Source organism: Artemia sp. Qi Xiang Cuo, chromosome 8, assembly GCF_049724085.1.
Source record: "Artemia sp. Qi Xiang Cuo chromosome 8, ASM4972408v1, whole genome shotgun sequence".
Classification (NCBI taxonomy): Eukaryota; Metazoa; Arthropoda; class Branchiopoda; order Anostraca; family Artemiidae; genus Artemia; species Artemia sp. Qi Xiang Cuo.
The window spans coordinates 31,620,205-31,638,960 of record NC_142801.1 but is presented as its reverse complement, the minus strand read 5'-3'; the positions used below and the strand labels follow the sequence as shown (position 1 = coordinate 31,638,960).

The 18,756-nt window shown below is 33.0% G+C and overlaps 1 protein-coding gene across 1 annotated transcript in view; it reads left to right on the top strand.

Moving 5' to 3' along the window:
• The window catches only part of dati (zinc finger protein datilografo), a 264,856-nt gene that overhangs the window by 102,374 nt on the left and 143,726 nt on the right, over positions 1-18,756 (top strand). Inside the window, exon 2 of the mRNA XM_089093362.1 lies at positions 5,887-6,040. Within this exon, the coding sequence (XP_088949488.1) occupies positions 5,894-6,040 (147 nt within the window). The 5' untranslated portion in view covers positions 5,887-5,893. The remainder of the gene's footprint in view (positions 1-5,886; positions 6,041-18,756) is intronic.

Below are 18,756 nucleotides of genomic sequence, written 5' to 3'. Positions count from 1 at the left end.
AACATTTTCTGCCATAAGAAGGAGGTACCCCTCTCAAGTGATTTAATTCAGTCTTAGTCTGAGAGATTAATTCCTACCATTTCCCTACCAAGGACGCCCATAAGGGGGCGCCAGCCCCTTCCCTGGTTGAATGACGCCGCCTCATATTTTATATTTTTCTTTTGGGATTTCTATTATACAGCATTGGAAGTGCCGGTTAGACCAGGTAAGCCCCCCCCTAAGAATTCAGCATATGGGCACCCATGCCCCCTAATCATACCCCTTCCTGCATTTATGTGAAGGCTTATTGAGATTTAGGTAATTTGGGCGTTGAAATGCGATATTTTAGGCGTCTCTCCCCCCACACTCCCAATGACGCACCACCGCTCCTTCATAATAACTGATGTACAATTGCACACTTTTCTTTGTTCTTTTTATTTGTCATATAATATTTGTCTTATTTTATTTGTCTTTTTATCTGTCCTTTGGCTGCTCAATTTTACATTTGGGAAGAATTATCCAGGGGGGAATTGTCAAGGGAAATTTTCAAGGGGGAGATTTTCCACGAGTGGAAATATCCAGGAGGATTTTTCCGTGGTGGGAAATTTCCAGGGAATTTAGCCTACCCAGGGAGAATTTTCCGCTGGTGGAATTTTACAGTGGGAATAAGCTTAACCCCGGCATAATCATACCTGAAAACCAAGATTTTCTAAGATATTTTTTTGGTTGTTTCAAAATTATAAAGTTTTTAGAGAAGTATCACACTTTTGTCAGTGTGACCACGTCGATTCCTAACAATAAATAAGCAAAACTAATTTTCGAAATTTGCAAAGTTTTCGTCCGTGAAATCAAACATTAACAATTTGTGCGTCTGATAAAAAAAAAAATATACCTTAAAAGAAAAGCTACTCCCTCTTAAGCCGTTTGGTGCTACAATTTTCTTTAGCTTATTTTCTAGTTTTTACCAATTTTCCACTTAACCATTTCAAACAATAAGATGTCGTTTTCGTTGTCCTTTTTACATTAAAATAAAGATAAATAACCTTGAGTACGTGGGGGGGGGGGGGTGGAGTGCCCTTTTTAAGCCTTTTGTTGTTCGTATGAAGTTAGATGTTCATCTCATAATACCCAAGTTATGTAATATAACAGGTATCGAGTGCCAAATACCAACTAAATCAGTTACCGCTTCGTATTTAAAATTTTTATTTGGTGAATTGTTTTATGATTGTGAAGAAGAGAGAAAAAAAACAACGCTGCAATTTGTAGCCGTAAATAAATTGTTGTGACGGACTAATCAAACGAAAACCCGCCAAACTGGGTATTATTTCTTACGAACTTCAGATCTACACATCCTTCTTCATTTTGCTCCTCCCCGCTATTTTGCAAATGGTTAAAAAGAAATCCACAAATTTGCGGTTTTTAAACCCATTCATATCCACCAGAGCAGTTATTAGTTTCTTTTTAGCGAGTAGGCCCAATGAAGGGGGTTGTTTGAAGTGTAATCGGCTGTTTTGTCCAGCCCACAATTTTTTTTGTGCGAATGCGCGACCCCCACGGGAAAGCTCAGCCCGTCCGTGGGGATTTTTAGTCCTATCTGAGACACGAGAAAGAAGTGAAATAAAGGTAAAGGAAAAGGATACACCTGGAGAGAGGAATATTTTAACTCCCAGAAAAGGTATTATTAGAAAGGTATATTTATCAAGGGTTCTATGAGTATACACCCAGTGAATCCATTGCGGCAAACTTAGTCAATTGTTTTATATGCACATAGGCAAAATTCCTTAGAAAATTTGTATAATATATCTAATACGTTTTGATTATGGGTGCCAAATCACAAATTTTTTATTTTTTGGAGGGGGGTAGGCAAAATGTCTTATTTAAATATAGGGATAATTTCCTTTTTGTCGATTTTTTTCCTATAAAAACGCCAAAAAAGGAGTGTTTTTCAATAAAAATACCGAAAAAAAATTAGGTTACTACAAAAAGAAGTTTGGCTACTCCCTAACCGTAAACCTTCTAAAGTATATTGCGTTATTTGGGCTTTACTAAAAACCAAATATATTAAAAATGTGCATATATATATATGTAATATAAAAAAAAACTGTTTTAAATAAAATGTTGAATGTTAAACTGCTGAGATTTTCAGGATTTAATATCATTACATGTTAAATATTCAGGTTATTTTCATTAGTTCTTTCCTGTCACCTTGATTATTATAGTTATTTTATTTTATATTTTATTGTTCATCAACTCTCTGAAAAATTTAAGCAGTTTTTAATAAAAAGCAAATGATACAATAGACTTTAGAACGTTTACGATTAGGGGGCAGGGGAAAGAAGTCATGCTCCCGTTTACAGTAATTTCTGTTCGTTTTAAGCTTGGCTGGAGAATTCATTCTAATGTCTAATCGTTTTAGGGTTTATTTATTTATCGATTTCAATATCCAATACATTTATGATTGATGTAGTTATTTAGTTTATTTTTTTCGTTTTGCGTTTCATTTATTCTTTGATAGTAATTTCTGGTCGATTTAAGTTTGAATTATTATAGAACTTTATTTCTGTTTGCCTTAAGTTCTATTATGGCTCATTACTTTTCTTCGAAAAACTTCTTTTTAGAAAGTTTCTGAAAATTAATAAATAAGAAAGGTAAATATTTAAACCAATTTTAACTAGCCAAAGTTAGAGTTCAGCTCGCTTTCAGAGCAGAGCAGTTCAAAGGGTGGGGGGCTTTTTTTGCTTATATTTGAGTCAGGAGGGGGAGCTGAAATTAATTTTCCCCAGGAGCCATCAACACTAGGAACAGTAGGTAGCCTAAGGTTAGAAATTGATTGTTTTTCCCTCACTTTTCTTAGAAACAGAATGAAAATGTGATTTTATTGTGAAATCTTTCACTGAATTACAGAAATTAGAAGAAATTGATACGGATTACGAACTTGATACGGACTACCAATACGGATTACGATTACGAACGGATTACGGATAAGTTATATTTTTTCTGATTTGCCCGTTTGAATAAATTCACAAGTAAGAAACATTATCAAATAATCCTGTAACGTTACAAATATGCACTTAATTTTAGATTGTTTTTGTAAATCACCATGCTGTGCTTCATGAAACTCATCAAAAATAACTTGGTCTAATTTAAATTAGTTGTTGGTGGTATAAACCAATTCATATTGCAATTACAGTAATTTATGAAGGCATAAAAATATATTTTTGGATAGGCAGAGCTGAGAGATAAAAAGTGGAAGAAGAATCATGAAGGAATAGAATCAAGTGTAATGTGTAAAACTATTTTGCTAGCTGTTTGTTGAATCTAATCTTCCTTTTTGACAGTATTAATATTACACAAGAATAATTTTAGCAACTAACTTATTACATGTTAGACCAACCGAAAACACTAACACTAACCTTGTCAACGTAGAGTCTAGCCAGGATTTTATTTTGAGATAGTCCACACTCAGGGAAGCGGAGGGTGACTACGGGGAAGGTCTTCTAGTAGCCATTCAATCATCAGGATCTGCATCTTTATTTAATATATGATTCATGAATTTTAGGAGAGGTTTTGAGGATCAGGAAAGATAAAGGGCTCAAATTTTGTACCCCTAATGCTCTTTCTGGTCCCGTAATTGTATTTACGCTTTCCAGCTCAAAACAATTTGCGCAGTCTAGCTCTCTGGTTCTGTTTCAAATAACATGAAACGAGTGCAGCATTTATCTCATAAAAGTAATAATATAGTTTTGAAAATAAAATCACCTTTTTTAAATTCTAATTTTAAAAAGGTACATTTATCAACAATACGTACAATCTAAAACTGTTATGAACTATATTTTTATATTTGTACTATTACAGAGGATATTATCTTAATATGACTGTGAGATATAACGTATTGATGCATATAGACGGTTGGTATTAAATATGTTTCGAAACTTAATTTTTGAGAATAGAGTGCAATTTTAAACATCTCCCTGCCCCAAGCAAAAAATCTTCCTTACTGCCCTCCCCCAGAATTTTGGCTACCTGAGCCTAAGCCAGAGGGGCTTGCAACTAAATATTATACTTATGAACTAACTAACGTATCGATTGCGCGGGAACGTGTTTACACCATCAACTTTTTTTATGCTATTGATTGAAAAACACTAGCTTTTGATATCTAGATAATGCGTAATTACACACAACAATTTAGTTTATTTTAAAAGCACATTGCAACTTTCATAGACTACCACAAAGACGAAAAGACCTTACATAGACTGTTGAATTCTTATTTAGTTTTATTCCCTGTATGTACTTAAAGTTCCGAAATTTCCCTAAAAGTAATTTTGATTTTAACTTTTTTGTTTTTCTATATAGCGAGTTTATCAGTGTGTATCCTTTTTCAATATATGTTGTAATGCATATTGATGTTAATTGGCAACTCTGAACTGTTATTTTATCAGAATTAATCATTTTCAAAATTAACGAAGTCGGTACCAGAAAACTTGCTGACTAGAAGAAAAAGAATACAAACATAATTTTTTTTTTTCGGGACTAAGCGGACAAAACACGAAACAGGATCGGCATATTTTATTGTGAAAGTAAGTTTTTTTAGAAACACTCAATTTTAGAGCGTTTTAGAGCCAGGATTTTCTCTTTCTTTTTAATATTTTTTTTTTATTAAAAAACGATTCTGTATGGACAATAGCTTGTTTTGAATATTTCGAGTTTGGATGTCTGGAATTTGTTTTTTATTATTTTTTTTCTTTAGAAAAAAACGCAAAAAATAACAAATTCAGTGGGACCTCTAACATAATATGCATTGATTTTGGATATATCAAAAGGCTTTTTCAATGTTGAAACTAATGTCTGCCCCTATTTTTTTATAATTCGCTGGGCGCAATAAAATGAAAACAGGCTAAATTTGTATTCGACGGGTATATAGTCAATAAATTTCCTAGTCCGGAATTCAAATCGAGAATCTTCGTAATTTTTTATTTCTATTTTAAATTTAGTTTATCGGTAAAATTGAATTTCTTGTGTATTCTAAATATATAGCTTTTATTAACTTCAAACTCACCAATTATACACAATTTGGAATAAAAATGTATCAGAAGAATCTTTGACAAACTCTTTTAATTTAAAATTATATTGAATGGTAAGTCTAAATATTATAATGCATACATCTTTTGAACCACTGTCAGACAGAAAATATTTTTCTCGATAAAGAAAAAACAAAAATACAAACAAATAATAATTTTTTTTTAATGGAATTTTGGGACTTCTAACCGTTCAAGCTGTTTTCAAACAATATAGTTTTTCCCTAAAAAAACGGAAAAACGTCCGCGGAGCATCTAAAAGAAATTTCACATCAGAGTTGTAGCCTACTCTGCTATGGAATGGAAACATTTGCCATTTATTTTACTTTTATGTCGTGTTAGATTGGATTCTGTTTTATCTTTTATCTATTTTATTACTTTGGCTACATTGGGTAATTTCTTGTAGAAATTAGAATTTGGGTAAGCCTTTTCTGCGATAACTGAGACTATCTCCTTTCTTTGCGTTTTTCTATTCTCTTTTTTAGTTTGGACGCTACAAATTTTAAGTCTGTTTTCAACTTTCTCCGCGATTTAGTTTTTTCTTCATTTATCCTTCTCTCCTTTTCCTATGGAAATTCTTTAGATTTACTTAGCCTAGGGAGTGTTAGCCGGCGCAGGAAAGGTTTCCGAAAAGAGTAAGGCCGGAGTTTGCGCTTTTTCCGAAAATTCGCATGTCTCCACCCACAAACAGAAAACTGAGCGGTTAAGATCTGAGAAAGAAATAAACGGTTTTCAGAAGCCTGTTTGGGTTACTAGATAAGAAGAAAAAAGCCTTAATGTGGATACTATATAGATACAACCCGTGATCATTTGTTAATAGTTATATTCGTAGGTATATTATGGCGGATGTCCAAGCAGTGCAAACAGCACGTGCACCCCTACCCATTGCTCCGTCGGACTCAGAAATGTGGCCTGTGCCAAGACACACGATGCCACCTACTTTACCAGATTCATCAATGATGGAAAAATTAGTTCATGATTTGCAGGTATTGATCTTTTCTTTCCCGTCGGATCTCTCTTCTCTTAGAAACCCGTCGGTAGATGATAAAATATTACTCCCAGCTAGAAAAACAAATATATCACCTATCTATGCTGATTGCCTACTTTTACCCACTTTGATAAACTATATTTAATCAAAATATCAAAATAATCTTACAATGGGCCCCAAAATGTAGCATCTTATTGAAAATTTCGAACTTCTAATTGAGGCTCATTATCTCGAACAAAGACCTTAAATAAGGAGTTGAAATCAGGCCTATGTTTTTTTTATTTTATTAAATTGTCAGAATCTAGGGTTTTCTTTTTTATAATGTGTGCCGCTAGTTTTTTCCCGCTTTAATCACTAGGCTGGTGGCAGCGCCAAATCTTAAAGTAGGATATTGTATTTCTAAGAGTGAAAACCGTTGTATAAGAGAAACTATGGGTAAGTTCCTAAATTGGAACTATGGGTAAACTATAAACTATGGGTAAGTTCCTAAGTTTCTAAATTGGGGCAATATCCTGTGCTAACCTATAATACAGCTTTGCTTCTAATTCAACTAGCAATGAAGGTTGAATTATATAATAACAAAGCCAATTATTCACATAGCATCAAGAATTGTAATGTATATAAAACTGAAGATGTATTATTTTGAGAATGAAGACTATTGAATCGCAAATAAATAATTCATACTTTCTGATGTTTTTTCTACAAAACTGACTTCTAATCAATATTGAATTGCTGTAAATTGGACAGACACAAGCTTTTGGAACTCAAGTAAACATGAAAATTGCCGCGACAATAATAAAGTACTTGTTTGGTATTAGGCGTTTTGCGTTTTAGTGCCATCGAAATTTCTTTTTAGAGACAGGCAAGGACCAAGAGTTTTCTAGTTTGTCAATGCTGAAAAAAAAAGTCTAGACAGAAGTTTTAACTCGTTTTGACACAAATTTTGGATTTTTTTAAATTTTTGGGAGAAAGGGGTGGGGCATGATTAAGTTTTAGGCAATGAGCTCAGCTAAAATTTAATGCTAAAGAATGGCCACAGTAGGACGATTTATCACTTCTTTATCCTTAGCGTATTTTCGTAAGAAGCAAAAAAAAGAATATCCAAATACAGTTAAAGATACCGTTGATATGTTTACCTGCATAATACATCATGTTTCTACCCCTGGTAAAAAGTTGAAGGTCTATTCCCCTTAGCTGATGAAAACTATATTTTTCCTTTTTTAAGTTAGATTAAAAAAATTAACTTAAAGTAAAACTATATATTTTCGTGCGATAGAATAAGCACATTTTTAAAATTAGATTAAATGATTTCCAAAAATAAGGATTTCACGTGTCCCATTTCATGTTACCTCTTTTAAAATGTTTATTCAAAATGTTAATTTTCAAGTCCTTAAGAAAATTTGTCTCCTTAAGCCCTCCAAAAAGATTATAGGAGCTTCCCGTAGTCCCACGTATATTTCATAATGTACTATGTCTCGCTGTTACTTGTTTGTTGGTATTTCTTAACTAACATAAAAAACATATATATATATATATATATATATATATATATATATATATATATATATATATATATATATATATATATATATATATATATATATATATATATATATATATATATATATATATATATATATATATATATATATATATATATATATATATATATATATATATATATCTTAAATATTTAGTTGTATTCACTGGAGGAAATAAACCGCAAATAAAAACTAAAATGAGGAAATGTTCTTACAAACAGGGTTGTGAATATAAGCAGACTTATATTCATATATATATTTTTTTATATATGTATATATATATATATATATATATATATATATATATATATATATATATATATACATATATATATATATATATATATATATATATATATATATATATATATATATATATATATATATATATATATATATATATATATATATATATATATATATATATATATATATATATATATATATATATATATATATATATATATATATATATAAATTATAAAGTAGGAATAACATGATCTGTACCGTTGTTTTATCTGCAGAGTCTGACCACTTATTTAGTAGACTTATATTCATCCACCCTCCTTAATTTGTTCCATGAATTACGTGACACTTTTTGAAATAAAAAAAAAATCCTATTTTTGCTTACGCTTCTGGAATTTTAAGTAGATTCTTTTAAAACATGGAACATCTGCAGATAAACTTTAAATGGATTGTTTTCCAGGGAAGCGCTTTTATATTTGGAAGTTTTCGTTTTGCACTTTCTTTTTATGCATTTAATTTTTAGATTGATGACATTGTACCGCATTGAACCCAGAAAAATGCTGACGTTCTTCAGCAAAAGATTTTGAAGCATATCCAGATAATGCTGTGTTACTGTAGGCCTTGCTTCAGATCGGGCTTCAAAAAAAGAAATCATACATCTAGCATTCAGGAAATTGTTCCAAACTAAGCTTCAGTTGAATTTACGTTGGAAGTAAAAAATCATGCGCCCAGCTTTCCACACATAAAGAAAAAAAAAATGTTTGGTTGACACTCATTCTATGATGTTACCATGAATGCCCGAATTTGGTGACTGTTGACATCCACCGGTGAATGTCCAAAATAACTTTTTTTTTCGCCTTGGATTTAGTCAGCGTCGCCACAGAGAAAAAGGAATTTCGGATTCTGGTTTAAAAGATTCAACCTTATCAGAAAAGTTTTGGAGATCCCTTGAAATCTGTATATACCTCATGCTAGTATGCTACAACCCGATAGATTTGAAAATTGTTGAATCCATCCTCTAATGAAATGAAAATTAGTGCCCCGACCGCCAGGCAATACATTTGTGGCGTCACTTGGGCGTAGGGGGCCTGTGCCTCCTAGGTCTCTTCTCGGGACTTTGAAAAATAACTCTCCGAGGGGGATATTTTCATTGAAAGGCCGCCTTTTTTGTAATTTCATTGGAAAAAAGACAAATTTGCCCCCTAGATATTGAAGAATGTGCTGTGCCCCCTCCCTGTAAATTTTGCGTAATGGTACCACTGCAATAAATTCAACAAAGAACATAAACAAAATTTATAGATAATCAAAATATTTTCGGGTAGTTTAAAATAATTTGCAAGGGGTCAATGAAAAATATCAAAAAATGTTTCAAACAGTTCCTGGTAACGAACCGTAAGTAAGGAGCGATGCGACTCAATAGTAACCGAAACTCTAAAAAACAGAATTTTGCTATCAATAGATATATAAAAAAAAGCTTATTATTTTGGTTTTAAATATATAAGATTCATTAAGTTTAGTGTTACCCATCAAAAGCTAAAAGCCTGAGAAAACTTCCCTGAATTTCGAAAAAGAGAAACACCCCTTAAAAGTAAAGGAATGTTAATGAAAATCATACCATCATATTCAGTGCATCCGAGAACCCTAATGTAAAATTTTCAATCTCCCATCTGCAAAAATGTGGAATTTTGTATTTTTTGCCAGAAGAAAGATCACGGATGCGCTTTTGTTTGTTAGTTGTTTCTTTTTTTTTCCCCAGGGATGGTCGCATTGAACCAATAGTCCTAGAATATTGAGAAACGACTCATTCAAAAGGAAATTATATTTCTAGTGCCTTTTGTAAGTGACCAAAAAGATTGGAGGGCAACTGGCCTCCCTCCCACTCGCCTTTTTCCCTAAAAGTCATCAGATCAAAATTCTGGGATAGCCATTTTGTTCAACATAGCTGAAAAGTCCAGTAACTATGTCTTTGAAGTAAATATAGCCCCCACAGCCCCTGGGGAAAGGTTTTTTAGTCATGGAATTTGGTCATTGTTTATGTGTAGTGTTTCTCATTAGGAAGTATACAGACATTTTGGGGGGAGGGGGAGAAATTTCGGCAAGGGGGATTTCTTTCGGGAATAATTTTCCGTGGGGAGGTAAGTTCCCGGAGGGTGAACTTTCCAACTGAAATTTTATGATGGGGGAATTTACCAGGTTTCCTATACGAAATTACTTTTATTTGTCTTACTTTCTCTTTGCCAACTAAGTTTTACATGTGGAGATATTAAGGGGAATTGCCTGGGGGAAATATTTACAGGGTTGAAATTGTCTAGAGTATCTTTCCGCAGGTGGGAGATTTTCCACGGCAAAAATTCTTCACCGGGAATTTTCAGCGTGAGCACCTTTCTACTAGGGGGCGGGGGGATTATTCCTGGGAGGAGTTTTCCATGGAGAGGGAATCTTCAGTATGATTTTAAAAACAATCAGAAATAAAAGTATTTTTCAAATGAAAGTGGGCTGGCTAAGAAAAAGTTTTCAGCAAGAAATTTTCCGAGGGTAATTTTCAACTAAGAATGGAATTGTCTGGCGGGGGGATATTTTATATCGGAAGAAATTTACATGGAGGTATTTACCGTGAGGGGAAGGAATTTTCCATGGAGGAGGAGGCAGATTTCCCGGCATTATTTAAAAAAGATCAGAAATTAAATAAAAAGAACAGTGTTTTTCAACTGAAAGTGAGGAGCAACATAAAAACTTGAAATGAACAGAAATTATTACGAATTTGAGGGGGGTTACTCCCTTCTAAATACTTCAATGCCAGAGAAAAGTTTACACGGGGAAAACTTTGTCAAAATTAATATGACAATTTTGTTTTAATTATTCATGTACGGTGAGCCAAATTTGAACCTTCATTAGTTGAAAAACGTTCAGAAATTAAATAAAAAAAACAAGTTTTTTAACTGAAAGTAAGGAGCGATATTAAAACTTAAAACGAACAGGGATTATAAGGGTTGTTCCGTCCTCAATGCCTCGCTCTTTACGCTAAAATTTGACTCTTTTTTACAACTCTACATTTTAAGTAATACAAAAGTTTAGCGTAAAGAGCGGGGCGTTGAGGAGGGGATACCCCCTTTCATATACGGAATAATCTCTGTTCGTTTTAATTTTAATGTAGCGCCTTACTTTCAGTTTTAAAAAAAATGCTTTTTTATTTCGTCACATACTTGAAAGCATTAAAAGGATGGGTCATAATTTACTTACTCATTGTTACCTCGGCAATGTTTGAGAGCAATTTCTCTGAGTACAGGATAACGAAGTGGTATCTTTCGTTAAGGCTTTGCTGTTGTTAAGATATAAAAAAGCTATTTTAGATTTTAGTGCTGCTTTAATTGACATTTTTTGTGCTCACCACATGCCAGGGTTTTTCAACTAGTTTCGACATTCGCAAGAATATGCTTGCTTATCTTGCAAAAACAATTTGTCTTATTGTCCCTATAGTACTTAGTCCAAAATTTAGTTGGTAAAACATTGATATTGAAGTAAAAAGAGATTTTTTTGGCCTCAGAGATATCGAAATAAGAGACTTTTAATATAGTGTAGGAGAAAAACTTAGGATAAAGTATATATTTTCATAAAGGGTTCAATATTAAAACATATATTCGTGTATCGTTACGGTTGTCAATATTATCATTACTTTCTACGTAGTAATTGTACTATTTTCTTCATTTTGAGTATTTTAGAAGAAATTTTTGTAAGAAATAGACGTCAATGATTCCCTGTTTTCAGAATCATGCTGTGGTAATTGAAGGGGATGTTTTATGTTAAGTTTTGGTAAATTTTTGTCAAGTTTTGTGTTATCGTGTCTTCATTTCTTTTAACGAAAAGTCCATCTGTTGTGGCATGACAAATTACAACGTATTCTAATATGTAAACTATTAAAATGTTATTTAATAGTGAAGACAGTTCTATGTTATCAGAATCTTATAAATTTTGTGGTTTTTCCGTCAGAGTTTATAATTTTTAACCTTCTATGTACTCTAATCTCTCATTAATTGATTTTCTTGCGGCGTGAAATTTATAGAAAAGATCCTTGACTTACTGATCGGATGCTTGAGTAAATTTAAAAAAGTGATCATATTTGCCATTCTCCTACCATTTCGGTTTGGTCCTGGCCTCAAGGTTCTGTTTACCGTGACCAATCCTTAGATATATGCCATTCTAAAGTATAATGATAATAAATTTATTGTCTACCTTCGTTTATTCTCTATTCATTTTATCTCAACCAGTGTCACGCTTTGTCAGGGTTTGACAACCCTGGAGGTGAGTCATGGGGTAGTCAAAGATACGCAAATTGCTTGTGGTTGCCGGAACTTGCCTACTTTTACCATAATGATTAAAAGAAAGAAAATCCAGGACAATTTTCTCTTTTTTTCTCTGCCTTATATCTCCGGTCATTTTAATCATGAACACAAAGATTTTCAGCGTCTGGACGGATTTGATTGCTATGTTTTTGATAACTTATTATCATGGCAAACAATTAATTTTTGCACTATAGGTAGGATTTTGTTGACTATTAAAACGGTACCTCAACAATTATTTATTCCTTTGAAACTTAAATAAATAAAAATCGATTTTTACTGCCATATTCGTAGATCAGAGCTTCTCTCTGCTCAAGAAACAGCTCGGACCTTCCAGCCTCATGAATGACTGAACATTTCCCGGGTTGAGAATTTGTCTCCATCAATTTGACCTTATGAGCATGATTTAGAATCAATTGAGTAAGGCTAAGTAAGCTAATGATCATCATCCAAAATTGTAAAAACAAATCATAGAAAAGGATTTTCCCTTTTATTTTATTTAAAGTTTACCTCAAAGGGTACAATTTTAAAAGCTAAGACACAAATCGTTTTAAATAAGCAATTATAAATAGGACTGTATGCGAAAGGCCTTCAGGAACGTGTCCCTTAAAATGTTGAAGTTCTTACGATTTTTCTCATAATTTTCAATGTGTTCCGTATAATTCACTTACTTTTTTCTCCATTTTCCCTAAGATCCAAGGTACTACTTTAGCTCTATTTTGGGGTGTTTGGGGTCCTGGAACCTAGAATTTTCTGAAAGGAGTGAGAGGTTGCAGAAAAGATTTTCCATCTCACATCTAAAGGCTTATTTCTAATTATGTTTTTTTTTATATTGAAAGGAAATCCTTCCATGAAAGGGAGTTGGTGATATCATTAGCCCTCCCCAGTGGGTGTCTATGGTTAAGTGGATTTCTAATCTAAGAGCTCAATTGCAATCTGTTTATCAGGATCACCGGTTGATATTCATTTCCCCTACCTTTCGAATTTTTCGCTGGAATGGAAAAATCAGTAGTTTTCAGCTTTATTACAGAGCATGAATCCTATCCAATTTTTCCACAAGTTGAACTTCCAACTCCATCAACTTAATTAGCCTCTCTTCTGCATCTCTACTCCAGCGGACAATTTCATGCATGTTCAATAAGGTTTTTCCTATTTTTCTAGTATCTCTACTGGAAAACCTGATTTTCTTATTAGGAATTCTGGGTTAGAAACATAATTGTTGTGGAAAAAGAATAATTTTTGAGACTCCCAAGAGAGGCCACCGCTAAGAACGGCTTGGTTTCTTTGGAAAAAGAAAATAAAAAATTAATCAACTCCTTCCAAGTTCATAATTGGAGCATTTGCGCTTCCCGAGTTTTCATTCCTTTAGCACATTGAAAAAGAAAATACAGAAAAGAACTCGATATATAGCCTATCTCTAGTAGATTATCTAGTTTTTGATGCATTCTCTTCTTGTTTGCAAAAAAAGAGCGGTTGGGCAAGGACATGTTTACAAAGTTGAAATGAGTGGCTTAATTTGAAATAAGCACTTCTAGAGTTGGTAAGTTCAGACATCAAGTAAATAAACTTAGTTATTGAGTACTTTTACAAAATTAGATAAAAAGTCAAAGTAGTGATTTCGTTCCTGTCATAGTTTAGCAAAAATATGTGCATGGTGACAGATTTAGTTTTGGGAGGGATGGGTCGACTTCTCAAATTTTTTTTTATACCAAACCTTTCACTAAATTATTATTCGAATCCAACTGAAAAAAAGATAAAATGCTATAGACTTTTATTATCTCATCCTTAAGATTGCGCACTACTCGTATTCCATTCAAACATAAACAATTATTAATTCAGATTTTTTCTTGAAACTAAAGAGTCCATACAAGGCTTTCATTTTTAGTTATGAAAATAAAGACATTGTACACTATAAATTCACCTCGGCCACTCAATCGTGTTTGTTTTTGAAGGGGAGGGGAGAGGATTGAGAAGAAAAGCAGATAGATAGAGATTGTAGGGAAAATCTACGAAAGGATCGGAACAAATAGTAAGATTCTTGAGGTTTAGGGGCACAAAAAGTCCTTTTTAGTACATACCTGATAAAAATGTATCGTAGTAATTTTTGGCACTTTCTTCTGATAAAAGTCCAGTGATATCAAAGGATTCTAAAAGAAACAATGCAAACACCAAAAATGAATTTTTTTTACAATTTATATTGTGAATAATATTTTATTTTATTTTTGAGATGATACAAGTAATGTTCATAGCCTGTAGTTAATCCGTAAAGATCTGCAGCTATACTCCAAATAGTTTTTTTCTTATCTTCTCAAAATTCGTAGTTAAGGAATGAATAACTTTTAGGATGAATTGATACAAATCCGTTGTTGCAATCGCTTGCTCAAAGACTTTAGACTTTAGACATTTGTCTTTAGATATTAAATGCTGGACATTAAAACTTTTCAGGCATTAGCATCTATGGAGGTCACAGGCTAGATACTTGAGAGGGAGGCAATGGCTTTTACCAACTGGCTGGAAATTCATGCTAATTAGATCTGTATTTTGATAACATTGGGCTAAAATACAGTCAAATTGGTTAAGTCGTGGCACTTAGTACCACAGTCTTACGGACATAGTTCTTTAGCAGACTGGTGGAACTTTTGCCCCCCTCCAAATATGCGGCACCTCTGTTAGAATCTTTTATTGCTTTTAGTTTGGTGGTGGCTTTGTAATACTAACTTTCTGCTTTTTCTCTCTAACTGCTGGGACAGGTATTTGAATCAGCCTTACTCCATACAAAGCTGCAGGCTTGTGGTCTGGCTAGTTTAATGGACGACCGGTGGAGTATGGAACAAGTCTGGAAGGTATGATAATAGTCAACATCTTGTTTGTAGAGGCATTCTTCTGCTTTTTTACTTTGAAATATTTATTTTAAAGTTTTTGTTTTTCACTGATCTTATTTTTATATTTCATTGTCTGATGCTTTTATTTATCGTCATCGCAAAAGAAGTGACAGTATCGATAAGTGGTGGTCTTTTTTCTGTATGATATTCCTCATCTTCTTCTTCGAAATTTTTCCTGTCTTTGCTCTCCCTTCTTCTCAATTCTGCTTTTGTTTGTTTGTTTTACTTTTTTTCTATTCATATTTTTTCAACATTTACTTTTATGGGTTGAACCCTAAAGAAAGTATTTTGTTATGCTATTGCATGGCGGAAGCTATTTTTATTTCTGTTGTGAGCTATTTCTTTATTAAATTGTTGTCATTAAGAGCTATTTTTATTTGATTTTCAGTTCTTCTTGGATGGTGCTTCATAAACATACAAGTTTGACCTGTCTTGACAAATTATTACTTTTTCACAACATTACTTGAAAAAGAAAAATAATTTAGTAAGAAAAAAAGTAATTAATAAAACACTTAACAATCCCTGCATGTTGCTTAGAACGCATAGTACCATATGACAGCATTACAGCTATGAAAAGGAGGCTAAAGAAAAGTAATTACTCACAGTGATACACAGTCACTCTTATACCGACAATCTTAAAAGCAATTCTAGACCATAAAAAATGAAGTTATTGATCAGTTGAAAGTAATTTGAGATATTATTTTTAGAAAGAAATTTAAAATCATTTTGTTGAAGTTATGGATAATATAATATGCAGAAATTAAAATAATTGGAATACTTAAAACGATTGCACTTAATATGACTTTTATGTCTTTTGAGTTTTTATCTTTCACAATTATAAAATTAAAAACAATGCTAATAATAATGAATGAGAAATAATAAATTATAACGCCTCTGATACAGGACTTTTCGCCCACCTTAAAAGTCACCAAGACCTTGAATTACTTGTCTTTCAGTTTGAGTCGCGTCGAACCATCAACGGAGGACAAAAAGTTCGATAGCTTGATACTACATCATAGGCAAGACAATAGAGCTGCCTAAGTAAAAAACAATATAGCTTCAATGTGTATTTATTTATTATTTCTTTTGACCAGGCCTCTTCCTGTGGAAGGAGTCATTGTAGAAACTTAATTAAAAAGTTTTAGTACCCTTTTTGAGAATGAAAAAGTGATCGGAGGGCACCCCCTCCGTCGTGAATTTTAGCGAACCCCCCCCCCTCTAGTCCCAACAGAAATCCGATAAAAAAAAAGTTTGTAGCAAATTCTGTATACTATGGTCGGAAGCTCCAAAAACTATGCTTCCAGGAATGAAATGATCCCTAAAACATATAGGGCAAGGGATGTACATTAGGCTGGTTTTGTCAATTTTTACACACTAATTTAAAAAAAATCTTCCCTAAATAGAAATTTTCAAAGAAAACTAAGGAGCTATATTAAGCTTAATACCTGAAAAAGTAATGTCCTATGATAATTCAAACTCAAAACGATCAGAGATTACTATTAAAAAATATATGAAACCAAAAATAAACAAAAATTAAAATAAATATCACCTCAACCATATTATATCAATGATCACATGAAACATAAAGGTAGCAGATACTGATATAGAAGGATATATAAATCTAAAAACGAGTAAAAATGGATTTGAACATTCGAATCAAGCTTAAAACGAACAAAAATTACTACAAACGGAAGTTTGGCTTCTGCCCCCTTCCTCCTTTCGTAACCGTAAAAGATTCAAAGCCTGTTGCGTCAGCTGCGTTTGGTTGAAACTATATGTGTTTTGAATAGTGTTCTTTAGTGGCTCAAAACATCGACTACAAAAAAAAATCACCAGAATAAACAAGATATCTGGAAAAAACCAATGGAAATAAACTTAATATTTAATATGTAACGTTATCAATGATGAGAAACCTCAGGAATTCAAAATTTTATTTCATGGACATTTTTTGATAGGTTTCAATGTTGTAAACATAAGAAAAATGTTTGTAGTATATTTTGTCTTCAGTAAAGCGCAAACGACCTAATAGGCTTTAAACTATTGCGATTAGGGTATGGGAAGGGGGGCAGTAACCCAACTCCTATTTGAAGTAATTTTCGTTAGTTTTAAGTTTGACTGGAATATCAGATTTAATTGCATCCTAGTCAGCATTCTCGGAATGTTTCAACTGAGTTTTCTTAACTGTTCCTTATATATTTCTTACATTATTTTATCGAGCTGGATTTACATATCATCTTCTGCTTTAGTGCAACTTTCCCTAAGAGTTTCAACTAAATACCGTCAGCCGATCCTTATATAATGCACACGCGCACTTTTGACGATCGGGATGGACATATTTGTATTTTGATTAAGTTCAACACCCCCTCAACATTTTCCGAAAGTTTCAACTTAATACCCTTAGCCATTCTTTAGATATTAGAGACATATCATTTTGACAACCAGAACATATATGGTGTCTTTTGATTTAGCTCAACATCCCTGTCGACATGTCCTGTAAGTTTCAACTTAATAATCTTAGCCGTTAATGAGATTTCACATCTATGCCCATTAACAACTCGGATACTACTGCCTTTAAGTTCAACATCCCCCTCAAAAATTTTGGAATGTTTCAGCTTAATACCCTTCCCTAGCAGTTCTTGAAATATCGAAGATATGCCTCAAGCGTGATTGCAAGATTTCAAGCGTGTGTAAGCAAGTTGGTAGTTTTTGTGATTGACAGCATATCCTCTGTATAGGATACTGGAATATGTGGTCAATAAAGTGTCTGGAAACTCAGACTTTTGTAGTTGATGAAATTTTAGGATACAATTTAGACGTTGTCTGTTTATCTGAGGATAAAATGAATAGAATAATCAAAAAACAACCGATAGATCTACCATCAACCATGGAAACTATTTACCTTTATAAATCTTAATGGTAGATCAGAAATCAATAAAGGGGCTTCAAGCTCACTCAGAAAACCCTAAATGCTGTCCTTGGATGAGAGACCTTTTGCCGAGACTCAGAAGACTGCGTTTCAGAAGAAAATTAAACACCATAACTATCATTGCAGCATATGCACCAGCAAGCAAAGCCTCCGATGACATTAGAAATGAATTTTTATCTTGGGAATGCCATGAAAGGTATCCCAAATAGATAGTTGATAATTGGTGATGACTTTAATGCTGATATTCTACGAAGTTATCACCAATGAACGGTTGATTAGTCCATATAGGCTATTCACCAGATGTTTTAAGAGGTATCTCAACATGGTTCAACATGGTTTCAACATAAGCAGCAGTATAGCTTCACATGACATATTGGAGATGGAAGTTGCAAATCCCAGATTGACTACTTGCTAGTATCTTCAAGATGGTGATCGTCAGTGCTAGACTACAGAGTACAACTACGAGCGCATAGGGGCTCAAAATATGTATCTGGCAATGAAATGGTAAAAATGAAACTAAATATAAAATTGAGAGCCAGACATCAAACAAATCATCCCTGTCATTTCAAAGTATGAAAAACTTGAAGATCCCACTGTTTTAAAACAATTCGACCTCAACTTATGAAATCAGTTCGCACGTCTCTCTTCAAAAGACCTTCCCCTTCAAGAGAAGAGCATTGAAGTCATCTGGTCAGATCTAGTTAATATCATCGCCAAGAAACAAAAAGTTTGAACAGAAAATCCGAAGAACTTAAATAGTTGCGTAAGCTGTGCCATCAGGC